At 38.8% G+C, this 15386-nt stretch overlaps 1 protein-coding gene across 1 annotated transcript in view; it reads left to right on the top strand.

The window, feature by feature from the left end:
- Positions 1-15386, top strand: part of Adgrg7 (adhesion G protein-coupled receptor G7) — a 62028-nt gene that overhangs the window by 4761 nt on the left and 41881 nt on the right. Inside the window, exons 2-3 of the mRNA XM_032900313.1 lie at positions 11162-11275; positions 13258-13362. Of these exons, the coding sequence (XP_032756204.1) occupies positions 11162-11275; positions 13258-13362 (219 nt within the window). The remainder of the gene's footprint in view (positions 1-11161; positions 11276-13257; positions 13363-15386) is intronic.

The raw sequence follows: 15386 nt of genomic DNA, 5'->3' as shown, positions 1-15386 counted from the left end.
CTCATGGATGAAGAACTCCCAAATAGTTGTGCTCAGAAATGAGATAGCAAATCTGGCAAATCCTCATGCTTCAAAATAGAGAAAATCGCAAATCCAGATGTTTAAAAGCTATTATTTTTGTTTTCCGCTGCTTCAAGCCATGTGGCTGTCATATGATCATTAGCCTCCAGGATTCATTAAGGTCTTTCCCATTACAAATAGCCTCTTATTTACCCATATGGTCAGCGATCTTTCAGGGTACATTTATATTGAAAGAAATCTGTGTACTTTCAGAACCACAGCCCTTTCACATTAGGTGTTCATAAAAAATACCTAATGTAGTTTTCATAAGGAATAGACATAACAAGTCTACAGTGGCTGGCTTCATGCTTCTAACAGCAAAAGGCTTACAGTGCAAGAAGCAGGGTGGCTTGGAGACCCATCACACTTGACAATTAAACTTAAATACAAATGTGGATTTCATTACATTTATCTCCTTTGATATTTACAAGCTTGAGCTAATCCTAATATAAACATACCCAGAGGTTCATGATACAATGGTGAGAGAATTTCTTTGATTTCTATTAATGAGAGGGCATCTCGACCTCAGCACACAGCGGCAGTGCCTTATTTAACTGTGTCCTACAGTTCTGACTCTAAGAATTCCCTGCTTTCTGTTCCTTCCCTACTCCAGATATAATCTTCTTTCCCCACTACAGGAAAGACTTGGTCCTCAGCTGCCTAACAAGAGGCTACAGAAGGTTTATATAGTCTCCAACCCAAGGTCAGATTTTATAGCACTCATAATTCTCGTTCAGTAGAAAATGTATGTTATCAGGAAAAATCAAGGCGAGTCTACTGCTGCTCAGAAAATCATCCTTTTTTTTTCCTTTTACTAAATTTAGTACTTCCTGCAGAATCAAACTCAGTAATAAACCTAACTCCTGAAACTGAGGATCATTTTAGTGTTAAAAAAAAAAAAAAAAACACAGGGTTGGGGATTTGGCTCAGTGGTAGAGCGCTTGCCTAGCAAGCACAAGGCCCTGGGTTCAGTCCCCAGCTCCGAAAAAAACAAACAAACAAACAAAAAAAAAAACCAAACAAACAAAAAAAACCCCCACAACAGTCCAGAGACATTGTCTTATGATTAGAGGAAAGCGGGTTGGAGGTCACTGGGGTGCTGTTTGCTTTCAGTTCTCCAGTTACAAGTCTCTGTCATTTTCCTCCTTCCACCTTTCCTGTTTCTCCACACATCAGGTGCTAAGTATTTTTTAAATACAAAATTATCCATGAAAAGGAAGGGAGTCTCATTCAAGGGATATGTTTTGTTGTACAGTGGCTGAGGGACAGTGATCTGGATTGTGTTAACGTAAGAATCAGTGATGTCTATTGATCCCATTTCAAAGCCATTGTCTTAAATGAAGAAGCTGACTCTTGACTTGGTGGGTTATCCCTGCATTTCCGGGTATTAGATGTTTTTGGATATGGCCATCAGGGTGGGCCAGACTCTGCTGACAAGCTGTTAAAGATTCTTCCTGAGTACTGTGGCCAAGACTGCTTTTGAGAGAAGGAAGGGACCACTGGAACCAGACTACCTTGCTTTAAATCTCACCATGGCTGTTTACTATCCAAGTGACTGGGCACCGTAGTCAGTATTTCCATGCGTCAGTTTCCCCCTTAGTGATAATAAATTCTGCCCGGTGAAACTATTTTGAGGATTCAATGAGTCGATGCACTTGAAGATTTAAAATGATAACAACTTGTACCTTGTAAGCACTCATACACACAGGCAAATGTTTTCTAATTTACAGTTTTATGTCATTCAGTGCTGAGCAGTTTCATCCTCGAATTATACCTAGAATGGATACCATTGAGCCACACTGGACCTTTGGATTGAGACTCAAGTTATCACGCCAAAACTCTGCAGGAGGCTTAATCATTAAGTTAAATTGACTAGCTGAAAAGAGAAACAGAAAGAACTCCAAGAACAGCCGTGGGACAGCCATGAGATATTTGTTTTCAATATCTATACTACCTCGCTAGCAGAAGAAAGCTTATTAAAATATTTATTACAATATCCTTGGCAGGGAATAGAGAGGCAAAGATTAAAACAGAGACAGAAGGAACACCCATTCAGAGCCTGCCCCACATGTGGCCCATACATATACAGCCACCCAATTAGACAAGATGGATAAAGCAAAGAAGTGCAGGCTGACAGGAGCCGGATGTAGATCTCTCCTGAGAGACACAGCCAGAATACAGCAAATACAGAGGCGAATGCCAGCAGTAAACCACTGAACTGAGAACAGGACCCCCGTTGAAGGAATCAGAGAAAGAACTGGAAGAGCTTGAAGGGGCTCGTGACCCCTTATGAACAACAATGCCAAGCAACTAGAGCTTCCAGGGACTAAGCCACTACCTAAAGACTATACATGGACTGACCCTGGACTCTGACCTCATAGGTAGCAATGAATATCCTAGTAAGATCACCAGTGGAAGGGGAAGCCCTTGGTCCTGCTAAGACTGAACCCCCAGTGGACGTGATTGTTGGGGGGAGGGCGGCAATGGGGGGAGGATGGGGAGGGGAACACCCATAAAGAAGGGGAGGGGGGGTTAGGGGGATGTTTGCCCGGAAACTGGGAAAGGGAACAACATTCGAAATGTAAATAAGAAATACTCAAGTTAATAAAAAAAATTTATTACATGTAGTGAAAATGTTGACCCAGTAGTTAATATTGAGCAACCTTTATCTTAACAAAAGGTATACTTTGTGTGTTTTATTTCGTTCTTCCTTGCTTTTCTCTACAATGAATACATTTTATTAGACATGATCAGCCTAATGTCTCCTTTTGAGTACATAGCTGTACAATTAATTATATAGACAAACTACTTCGTCTTTCTGTTTATATGTATGTGTATATACATAGATGCATATATACATAGATGTGTATATAATATGTATATGTGTATGTTTATGATAGATCCTTAAGGATGGTAGTACTACTTTGGATGACATTTTGGGTCGTTTGAGTACTTAAGAGGCTAAGATTCTGAGGTGGGTAGTGCACGGAGTTAAATGTATCATAATAACAGAAGAGCGGACAGTCCACCTTGAACTAGATACCCTCAACTGGAATTCCAATGACAGAGAAACCATTCAGCAAATACTTATTAACCTCATATTCGTTAGGAATGTTCTGAGATCTAGGGAAACAAGCTATGACCTTGATTCAAAATATTCTTTAACGATCAGACTTGTAATTAAAAGCCAGAACGGCCGACTTGGTAGATGTTTCTTCCTGCTTATGATTGTGTACAAATTGCAAACATTCAAACACACCAACAGGCTTCCATTCTTAAGGGAAACTCCAGGGGACAGAAAAACTGTAAAGATATCACAATGACAAGTAGGTAGCATCATAAACTCTAAAGGTTATGGGTGTGGAAGCTGAACCAAAGCCACCAGCGTGACAATGAAGCCTTCAGAAGTCACCTCAGCCATAAAAGGTAGATTAGAAAACTTCTGTTCCCAGCCCCATGGAAACATTGAATAATTCTTATGATCAAACTTTCCTATTAAGGTGGTGGATTTAAGATGGAGTCCCATGTAACCCATATAAGCAAGTAGCTAACCTAGGCCTAGATGACCTTGAACTCCTGGCCTAGATGACCTTGAACTCCTGGTCTTTCTACTGGGATTATAGCCCGTGAGCTTGTCTTGAAGGTGGGATTCTAGATTTCCCTCTAGCGTACCTTCTGAAAGCGGCTTCTGCTTCTGCTCCATGCGAGCACTGAGACTAGATTTGCATGTAATTCTCTGCAGCACATGTCTCCCCACCCTGTCCCCACCTCTGTGCTTTCTGGGATCCTTTCGTCAGCCCCCCCCACCATCAGATTGCTGAAGGGTTTTTTTTGTTGTTGTTGTTGTTTTGTTTTTTGATGTTGTTGTTGTTTTATTCTCCTATATTCTTCTTTTTCGGATAAAAATCTATCTTAACTTATCCTGACCCTCTTTCTCCGGCTTACACAGGGACAGACTCTTCACCATTTTATGCAGAAATCATCTGAGCTTTAGGAATTAAGAGCCAGGTGGTGATGGTGTTGCATGACTTTAATCCCAGCACTCAGAAGGCAGAGGCAGGCAATCTCTGAGTCTGAGGCCAGCCTGATCTATTGAGAGAGTTCTAGGACACCTAGAGCTACACAGAGGAACCCTGTCTAAAACAAACCAACAAACAAATAAATAAACAAATAAACGAGAAAGAAAAACATAGCAAATTATAAAACAAGTGTGTTTGATGATAATATTTTATGGCAGGAAGAACAAAAATATAACAAGTTGCTTTGAAGTCTCACATATACACTTTACCTTAGTGGTCTTCGTAAGATCTCTAAAATTTTATAGCTACCTCCAAGGCCACCAAGATTTTCTTCTATTAGTTTCACACAAACTACACTGAGTTCATGATCTGTTCTAAAATAATTTTTGAAAGCTGAAGTGTTTAGATCTGTGTGTGTTCCTTTGTTTCTAGATGTCCCGCAACATTTGTTGGGAAATTAGCTTCTCTATACTGAACGTACTGCCCCTGTCTCCAACATCACCTGGGCGTTCCGGAGTCTGTGCACAGATGCTAGTGCATGCCATAGGTGACCTATCTATGACAGCGGGGAATGAAGCGGTGTTCCCCTAGAGCCTTGTTTCTCTCAGGACTAAGGGCAGAGCATTTTCTTGTCCTGATAGTCATCTATATGGCTTCTTTAACAGAGTGTCCATTCAACTCTTTTGCTCATTAAAATAAAAACTGTATGTTTGCACTCTTATTATGCATATATATTCTTTATAAGTTACAATTCTAACTTACAGTTTAACTTGCAATTCTCTCTCTGTCTCTCTCTCTCTCTTACACACACACACACACACACATTTTCTCCATTCCGTGACTATCATTTTTATTTATCTGAAAAAGTACATTTGGATGAGCAGCAGTTTTCAATTTAGATTAAATGCATTTCATAATTTTATATGTATTGTTATTTTATATTTATTTTTATAATTCTTATATTTAGAACTATTTTGTCCTTCAAATACAGTTGAACGTCCCAAAGTTGCAAACACATCCCCCTACATTTTGTTCTGAAGGCTTTATGGCTTCAGTTTTGTTTTCAGTACGTGCGCCATATTAAATTGAGTTTTAAGGGTGATGTTTTCACCTAGCCAGTTCAGGACATTTTCATTTGCAAACAAACAAACTTCCTCAGTTAGTAGCTTTAGCAAATATATAAAAGGTCAACTGATTATCTCTGACTTACTGTTTGGTGCTTTAATTTATATGTGATTCTGGGACTAAATCCAGGGCGTTGCACATGCCAGCCAATTGTCTTTCCACCAAACTGCATCTCCAGTCCTATTTTATTTTTGAACATTTTTTCTTTCATTGATGTCTTCGTTTTTATGTTGATTCTACCCAGTATTTTTGGTTGTAACTTAGTCAATCATGAAACTAGGAATGCAAGTAAGCGTTAAACTATGTTCCTCTTTAAAGGCTTGTCTCGAAGTTAAAACCAGGCCACAAATCCCCACAAAAATTTATTGGAGATGCTTCTTATCTATGTATATGTGCATAAATCCACAGGTATCCTGATGCCCATGGAGACCAGAAGAGGGCGTTTCCCCGAAGCTATCCCTGAGTTGTAGGGACTAGGAAGCAAACTTGGATCCTATGAAAGAGTAATAATATGCCCTTATCCAAACCACTGAGCCATCTTTCCAGCACTCTTCCTTTAGATTTTTAACTATGTCAACTGGAGAGGACAAGTTAGCTAATGAGCCTTCCGCTCATTAGTTTATATCTCCACTTATTTAGATACTTAAATGTTCTTTTAATAATAAATTCTTACCCATATCTTATCATTTCCAAAAGCTTGAAATTTTTATGCTAATTTAAATGTAAGTTATTTTGTAATTATTTGGTGCTAATATATGAATAAACCATACAATCTTTCTTAATTTGCTTATTCATTTTCCTGGGTTTTTGATACTCAGAATTTTCAATAGATTTGGTGATGTATGAGTGTTATAACCACTTCACCCTTTCTTAACTTTATACCTTTCCATTTTGCCCTCTACCATGCTGATGAGCAGTGGTTAGCACAATTATATTGATTTTTTCCTGTGAAACTTAGGAAGAAGCCATTAAACATTGTACTAATATATTAAAAGTAGGTTCTTCATAGATGACTTTTGTGAGTTTGAAATTCTCTTTTATTATTCATTTGCAAGGAGTCTTGCTTTTAATCTATATCACCCAACCTTTGATTCCTGGGATAAATCTTACTTAATCAGGTGGTATCTGTTTTATTTGTTGTTTGATTTGATTTGTAATTATTTTAAAAGAGTATATGTGTGCCTGCTAGTTTTATGTCGACTTGATATAGGCTAGAGTCTATCAGGGAGGGAAACAGCTGAGAAAGTCCTTCCATAATGCTGTGGGGCATTTTCTTGATTGGTGATTGATGAGGGAAGGCCCAGCCCATTGTAGGTATACACCTGAGCTAGTGGTCCTGGGTTCTATAAGAAAGCAGGCTGAGTAAGCCAGGAGGAGCAAGCCACATGTAGGATCTGTGTCAGCTCTTGTCTCTAAGTTTCTGTCTTGCTTGAGTTCCTGTCCTTACTGCTTTTGATGATGAACTGTCCTTTGAAACTGTGAGTGAAATACACCCTTGTCCTCATCAAGTTAGTTGTCTTTGGTAATAATGTTTCATTACAGCAATAGTAACCATAACTAAGACAGAAATTGGTACCAGAATAGTAGGATATTGATATGACAGGCCTGACCATGCTGTTTGGTAGAGGAAGGACTTAAAATCTTTAGGCTAGAAAAGCTGTTGGTGAGGTGTTCTGTGGGAGCATGGAAGAAAAGAGCATTGAGGAAAAATGCAGATGATAAAGAATATTGAGAAAAAATGCAGATGATGAAGACCTGGCTTGTGAAGTTCCAGAGAGAGGTTTGAGAGTCACTTAAAGAGGTTGTTGCATATTTTGAGTTAAGAATCTGTAGTTGTAATTAGCTGGTGCTGAAGAATCAGCTGTGGTTAACAAGATTCCAGAAACACTAGAGTGAAAAACTTTACTTTGCTGGGATAATTGGTGCTGGTCAGCTGGAACTGAGAAATTAGTGGTAAGCAAAAAAGACCAGGTAAAAATCTTCTGGGAAGTGTTCCCTCAAGAGTTAAGGGTGGAGTGGATGGGGTCCCCCCCCCCATCCACTTATAGAATGTGAGGGGGAAGGGTTAGGGGCTGATGGACAGGAAACCCAGGAAACCAGGAACAGGAATAACATTTGAAATGTAAATAAGAAATACCCAATCTAAAAAAAAATAGAAAAAAATAAAAAACATTTAAAAAATGGAACAATGAATGAATGAATGAACGAATGAATAAATAAATAAATAAATAAATAAATAAATAAATAAATAGAGTTAGTCCACAGAAATTGTCTTCCAGAGGGGGCTGAGATTGTACCTCATGGTGGCAGCTGAATTGGGTCACATGTAAAAGTCTCCCAGGTAGTACTGGATTTGAAGGCACAAGGGAGTCATAGAAACTTTGAGAGGCCAGGAGAGGCCACTTATGAATGCACGCCCTCAGTAGTAGTTGAAGGTCCAAGATTAAAGGAGTCATGCAGAGAAGCAGAGGCTTGACCCTATGAAAAGAGAGCCCAGGAGAGGCTATCAGTAAAAGTGCAGTTCAGCCGTACCAGTAGACCCCAACATTTTGGAGATGCCAGTTCCAGAGGATAGCTACCAAGAACAGCAGTGACTGTGGAGTTGAGCCAGTCTACATTTAAAAGATAAGTGTCGTGTGCTTTGGATGGCTATCCGAGGCCTTTGGATAAGCTCAGAAGAACATGAATGGATCCCAAACATAGGACACTGAGCTATTTACAGTCAGAGTTTGGGTTTGATTTGATTTGGTTATGACTGTGCCCTGGTTCTTCTCTTTTGAAATGAGAAAGTATTTAACATATATTTTTATTTTTATAGGAGCCCACAGTTGAGACACTTTGGATTAAAAGAGACTTGGTTTTTTTGTTTGTTTGTTTGTTTTGTTTTGTTTTTAGAGACTGAACTTTTAAAATGTTTGAGTTTGAATTCCTACCTCTTGAAGTAAGAAAGTACTGAATTTATTTTTATTTTACGGGAGCCCAGTGTTATTTCAGAGATTTACAGAACTTTGGGTTTCAAAAGAGATTGAATACTTTTAAAGAGATAACATTTAAGATGTTTGAATTTGTAAGACTATGGGACTTTTTAGCTTTGTAGAATGTTTTATATTGTAATGTTCATATTAATGCTTGATATTAGGATGAACAAGAAAAGAACAGTGTGGCTTAACAGTGGTGTGTTTGTGTGTCAAGTTTACCAAGGGCTAATTGTGCTGACCAGTTTTATGTTAGCTTGATACTAGGTATAGTCATCTGACAGGAGGGAAGATCAATTGAGAAAATGAGTCTAGAAGATCAGGCTGCAAGCAGTAAGGTTTTAGCACATTTTCTTAATTAGTGATTGATGGGGGAGGACCCAGTCAATTGTGAGAGGGTTAGTGGTCCTGAGTTCTATAAGAAAGCAGACTGAGCAAGCCATGGGTAGCAAGCCAGTAAGAAGCACTCCAACCCCATGGCCTCTGCATCAGTTTTGGCCCTTGGGTTTCTACCCTTTTTGAGTTCTTCAATGATGAACATTGCTATGGAAGTATAAGCCAAATAAACCCTTTCCTTGCTTACGGTCATGGTGTTTCATTATAGTAATAGTAACCCTAAGTAAGACAAAGAGTTATAAATGTATATGTATGTGTGTGTGTGTGTGTGTGTGTGTGTGTGTGTGTGTGTGTGTGTGTGTGTGTGTGGACTTGAATACTTTTGCTTTTTCTCTGTTAGAGAACTTAGAGAACTCTGCAAGACTGATAGACTTTTGCCTTCTTAATTCATCAGTAAAGCTTTAGGTGTTAATAGATTTCTTTTCAGTTTTTCTTAAATTTTGAATTTTCACAGTTTGGCCATGTGTATATTTATTTTGCCTGTGACTTTCTGAGCTTCTTAGATCGACAAACAAAATTTTTTCACCTTTATCTTCCTGCTTTGACCTCTCTCTCTCTCTCTCTCTCTCTCTCTCTCTCTCTCTCTCTCTCTCACACACACACACACACACACACACACACACTCCTCTAGATCTAGATCTTATAATTTTATTTTTTTAAATGTTTCCTTTTCCACATTTAGTGGAAATTTACACACAGACTGAGCTGTTTTCCCTTGTCTCTGTCCTACTGGAATTCGAGTTAGGACATTCCAGAATTCCTCTGTCCTTAGATTCCAGTTGCTCTGTCATCGCCAGTGTCTTCTCATGCCTTAATCTAATAAGAAGGTAGCCTTTGGCTGGATGTCTATCCACTTTGGTTACTCAGACTCAGTTACACCTTTAGTGGAAGAACTCTAGAAACAGAATTCTCTTTAATTTCTGGGTATTTTTCTTGGCTTTCCAGTACTCTCAAGCAGGTTTTATTGTCCTTGCTGGAGTTACTGTATTGGTAAAAACCGCTAAGAGTGTAAGGAGACTATGGGAGACTCACCATAGTACAACCCACTCTACCATTAACATTTCACCATCCACTCTACAAACACTAGTGTCAAAGGTTCCTATTTCAGATGTTCTTCCTCAGTATACTTCTATCTGCCATATTACTGCCACCATGGAGGACTGGATCACTGTTTAACTCCTCTTCACTGCCTACCATGTGCTCAACATATTCCCATAATGTTGGAGAAGTCACTTGAAAAAACATTCCTCATGCAGCTCCTTTGTCTTAAAGACCCCTCTGCATCCCCTCGGGATTTAATCTCCTGTGCTTAGTATATAAATTTCTTCACAGTCTACTCTGTGTCACATAGGACCTTTGCCATTGTGTACACTCACTCAATTGGGACACGTGAGAACTCTCCATGCGTTGTGATGCTACACTGTGCACCAGAGTATGCACGCATGGTCATGTGTCTGTGTGCAGGTGTATGTGGTATGGTACATTCATGCATACCTGTGGAGATCAGAGGCCAGCCTCTAGTGTTGTCATCCCTTCAGTGTCATATCACTGTCATCACTGAAGGGATGTTTTCAGATGGGCTTTCATATTGACCTGGGGCTCCTTGATTCAATTCTTTTGACAGTGAGGTGCAGACATCTACCTGCCACTGGAAGTGGGTACCATCATGTCTGGTTTTTCCACAAGGATTGAACTCAGGCTTACACAGGAAGCACTTTACCTATTAAACACCCTACCCTCTTTGATGCTACTCTTTCTGTGCTTCCAATTTAGGCCACTAATTTTTATCTGGGTTTACTTGATTTAATTATACAGTCTAATTCAAATACTGCCTCCTTAGGAAAGTCTGCTTTGGTGTTGGGACCTCTTTCCTTATTATTTCCTTTGAATTTGTCTTGGTGCTTTCTATTACTGTAACCAAATTCCATGACCAAAAGCAATTTGGAGAGGAAAAGGTTTGTTTCTCTCACAGATCCATATAACAGTTCATCATCAAAAGCAGGATTTCAGTCAGGACAAGAACTTGAAGACAGGGCCCAATGCAGAAGCCAGAGAGGAGGGCTACTTACTAGCCTGCTCCCCATGGCTTATGTGGTCTCGTTGCTTATCAAACTCGGAACCATTAGCCCAGGAATGGTACCACCCAGAATGGGCTGAACTCTTCCTCATCAATCATTAATTAAGAAAATGCTTTAAATGCTAGCCTACAGTCCAATGTAATGGAGGCATTTAGACATCCGGTGCTCCTTCCTCTCAAATGACTCTAGCCTGTATTAAGTGGACATAAAAATAACCATCATAGTATCTAAGCAGTATTTGAAAGTCTGCATGCTAATTTAGTCAATCTGTCTGTCTGTCTGTCTATTATCTATCTATTTATCATCTATCTGCTCTTAGAAGATTCCCATTGTAAGCTATGTCTTTTAAATACCTTTCTAATATCCATAATACTATATATTGATAAGGATATTATAATGGATTATTATGCAATTTGGTTTTGCATATAGAAATTAAAGGGCTACAGACTTGGAAAAAAAAGTTGACTGGCAAGTTCCTATATTATTCTGTTGTTTACTGGCTCTTCAGGGTCATCTGTTTCTGTGTCAAGCACCCCTGTACAGTTCTGCAGGAATGGTGGAACCTGGCAAAATGGCAGATGCATTTGTACTGAAGAGTGGAGAGGACTCAGATGTACAATCGGTAAGTTACTTGACTAATACTATGATGACTTATTGGTGAGCCTTTTGCTAGTAACAACAGCAGCAAAAAAAAAAAAGTAGAAGCTTTAGCTAAAGACTATAGACACAATATGCATAAAGACGGCAGCACTAAGATGTGAGTGCATGAATTCAGAACTGTGGTTATCTTCTCAAGACCTGCACAAGATTGGTCTGTTCACATTTCATCATGGATACTGGAGGCTCTTAAGAGATTCCAACCTCTCCCTGGGAAACTATTAAGAGTTAACAGTTGTTGGGGGATGAGACACAATTTTCTCCAGGGGTGTATCCACTGATAAACTCGCCCTTACCCCAGTGAGTAATCTCCCACTCATGCTCTTGAGCAAGAAAGTCTAATTAAAATCTGAGAATCAAATGCAAAACGAAGGCATAAAATAGGCAGAGGACTGACTGGGAAAGGGATTTTAGAGGATGGTGGATAAGAAGGAAAGTGTGGATGGAAAAATCTAACATTTATTACATAATTATACAAAACACAAGCAGATACGCATACATGCAAAAATATTATAAATGCTAAAATATGAGGTTTTTTGTTTCTTCTCAACAATCAAAGCCATGTTTTCCTCTTAGGCTCTATATGATCAAGATATTCTGTCTACTTTCTAAATATCACTTTTTCTATAATTCACAGCTATAATTTTCCTTTTGCTTCTAGCCTTTAATCCGGGACAACTGGTAATATAGTTTCTGCAAGTCCTTTCAAGGGGCTAGATGCTATTTGACTCTCTTTCAAATGCCAGCGTTTTAGCATATTTCAGTTTTGAATCATGATGAGTCTTTCTGTCTAAGGATATACCTAAATATATGTCCTTTCCTTTCCCTTGAATTATTAAATTTATGGTTTGAGGTCAATAAATGACGTCAGAATCCCATTTCAGGCTGTTTCTGGATCTGGGTGTAGTTTCCAACGGTTTTCATCGTCATACTTCCAGCTTAAAATAGTCTGTCCGTCTCCTCACTAATTGCCTCTATTCGTTCCAGCTACTGCATCCTACATCCCATGATTTGCCCTTTTTGGTTTGATCCAAAGTTTCATAAAGTCCTTTGCCACCATGGATTGTAGTCAATTCTCTAGATCCTAACTAATCAATACATACTTCTTGCTAGCCTGTTAGTTTTCACACCTTCCCTGTAGCCCACGTCTGTATGGTGTACATTTCCACAGAAACCTGTTATCTAGCACATTTATTCTAATGGCAAAAATGTAAGCTGACAGAAAGTGTGGAAACTGAACTGGCCAGTTGACCCTGAGGCTTTTTTTTTTTTTTGATTATACTGCAAAGGTGTTGTTGTACAAATATAAAAATAAAAAGTATAGCTGTCTTTTACCCTGCTATGTCCGGCACCTCAGTGCCCCATGATATCTGCTAGATATCTTGGCAGAAACACATCCCAGCCGCACACTTTCCTACACTCAAACCCTCACATAAAGGAACACACAACACAATAATCTTAGATCCAATTGGTAAGATATAATTGCCCACTTAAACATACAAAACCCGGTACTATCCATCCCTTGAGAACATTAATAACAACCTGTAAATACACAGAGCAGAATCTTAACATCACCTGCCATCTTGTCCTGCCACAGCTTCTCAGCCCCTCTCTCTGTCTTCCTGTCTCTGTTCTAGTCTCCTCCTCTTCCTTCAAACTTCTCTCCAGCCCATCCTTCCTTCTCCTCCAAGGACAGGCCTCCTTCTATCCTGTACCTGCCCCTCACCTGTACTTACAAATTCAATGGAGAGGTGGTTCTGGTGAAGTCACCTGAGTCCTAAGTAGGTGACTAGGCAGCTGTCCTTGGGGCAGTGGAATTAGCATCAAAACACAGTAACTTCAGGGCAAACCACAACTCAAAGGTTCTGAACTTCATCTTTCACCCATTTTCAAATTTCAAAAATAGAAAATATAGTTAATAACGAGAGAAATGTGTTTTCATTACAGCTAATTTCTGTGAAAATAGTACCTTCATGGGCTTCACCTTCGGCAGAATCCCAGTGGGCAGATATGGACCTTCTTTGCAAACATGTGGACCAAACACTGTAAATGGTATGTGTTTCCCCTGGGATCTGTTTTACCACAAGAACAGTTAGACTGAGTTGTAGCTCCCATTTCCCCACCTATAATTAGGTCGCTGGACAAGACAGAAAGGAAAGTGTTACTTTAATGTCAGTGTTTGAGGGTGAGTACAGAACTGCATAGAATCATAATTTCCCTAAAAACTTTAATATGGATCAGTTGTTTCTAAATTCTTCTTTATCTGTGTTTAGTTTGAAATTTTTTCTCTAGCTTACTCTGTCCCATGGCATTTGTTGAGGTGAACATTTATTTTGTGAGCTGTTATGTTTATGTACATTATTTTAAATCAGTATATATTACAGATTTCTTCTGTACCTTTTTTAGTATATGTCTTTCCACGTAGGGACTAAATTGAGTAGGCCTGTTTTTAGTAGCCCTTTATTTCCTTGGTCACTTTGTTTATTCATCAGGGTATATTTCTAGTTTCATGATACTTTCATCAGTATGACAACTCTATGTGTTGGAGGCATATCAAGAATCAAGGGGAATATGTTCTCTTTGTAGTATTTCCAGACAAGATCCAGAATGTCGATGACTTAGATTAGTACCACACTGAGGAAAATGTTCTGAGTGTAGACTTTATTCATCCAGAGAGCTCTTTCATAATACCTAGAGCCTACTACTCATGTAATTTTATCTAAATGTTTTACCTGTCCCTTGAATGCATTAATTTGTATTTTATTAGCTTTGCCAGTAAACCTCCCCCACCCCCTATTTCTTACAGACTATTTCAAGAAAGCAGTAACTTTAAAACCCATTTATAAAAAGTCTTGGTAAAGCTATATAAGTAACAGTGGGAAGAATTTCATATTTTATTTAGATATTAACTTTTGTGTATATCGAGACCACACTGAAATTCTAAGTACATTATAGGAATTGCTTTTTCCTACACTCTTCTTTTTCTTATTCTATAAGTGATCACTCACATGTCCATGATCCCTCCCTATGCTTAATATCTGTCATTCCCAGCCTTTTCATAGTTATAGTTACTATTGCTGTCATGAGATGCCATGATCAAACACAGCTTGGGGAGGAAAGGGTTTGTTTCACTCACACTTCCATAGAACAGTTCGTCATCAAATGCAACGAGGACAGGAACTCCAGCAGGGCAGGAACCTTGAGGCAGGAACCGATACAGAGGCCATGAGGGAGTGTCGCTTACTGGCTTGCTCAGCTTGCTTTCTTACACAACTCAGGACTACAGTCCAGAGTTGGCACCACCCAGAATGGGCTGCATCTGTCCCCATCAATCACTAATTAAGAAAATGCCCTACAAGCCTACCTGCAGCCAGATCTTATGGGAACATTTTCTCAAATGAAGTTCCCATCTCTCAGATGACTATAGCTTGTGTCAACTTGGCATAAAACTAGACAGCACAGGCCTCTTAATAGCTCAGAAAGCTAAAGGAACATGTCAGTATATTTTTTACTATGCATGTTTTATAGACAACATTATACTGTACAGTATGCCTATGGATAACTGTTATCTTCAGTTTCTATATGTATATACCTTACATTTTTATGTTTTATAAACCAGATACAACTTACAAATCATAACTGCATGCTATGAGTTGGAAAATTAAGTATCAGAAATATGTCCATGATGGTCAGCACAGCTGTTTGATCTAACACTTTGGAGGTGCCAAGACAGTCTCAGTATCACCTTTTGTTTGACATTTATCTGACTCTTGAGTAGCTATTATGAAAATGTTTATTATATGTACCTTTGAATTTCAGAGTGAGTCCATGTCATTTTAAAGATAGATATCTATATCTATATCTATCTGTATCTAGATCTATATATATCTTTATATTGATCCTGAGAAAAAGTTTCCCGTGTGATTAGCCACCCTTTAATTGTGATTTTACTTATTCATATTATGAATCAGTACTAATTGGATGAGAATGAGGTGGAAAGTTCAGGTGATCTGAGGAAACAAACCCGCCCCAGGAAATGCTTTACTGAGAGCCAATATAACATCTAGCATTTGCTG

Source organism: Rattus rattus, chromosome 4 (genome assembly GCF_011064425.1).
Source record: "Rattus rattus isolate New Zealand chromosome 4, Rrattus_CSIRO_v1, whole genome shotgun sequence".
Lineage (NCBI taxonomy): Eukaryota > Metazoa > Chordata > Mammalia > Rodentia > Muridae > Rattus > Rattus rattus.
Note: the sequence above shows the minus strand (reverse complement) of the source record. Positions and strands in the feature narration are given on the sequence as shown.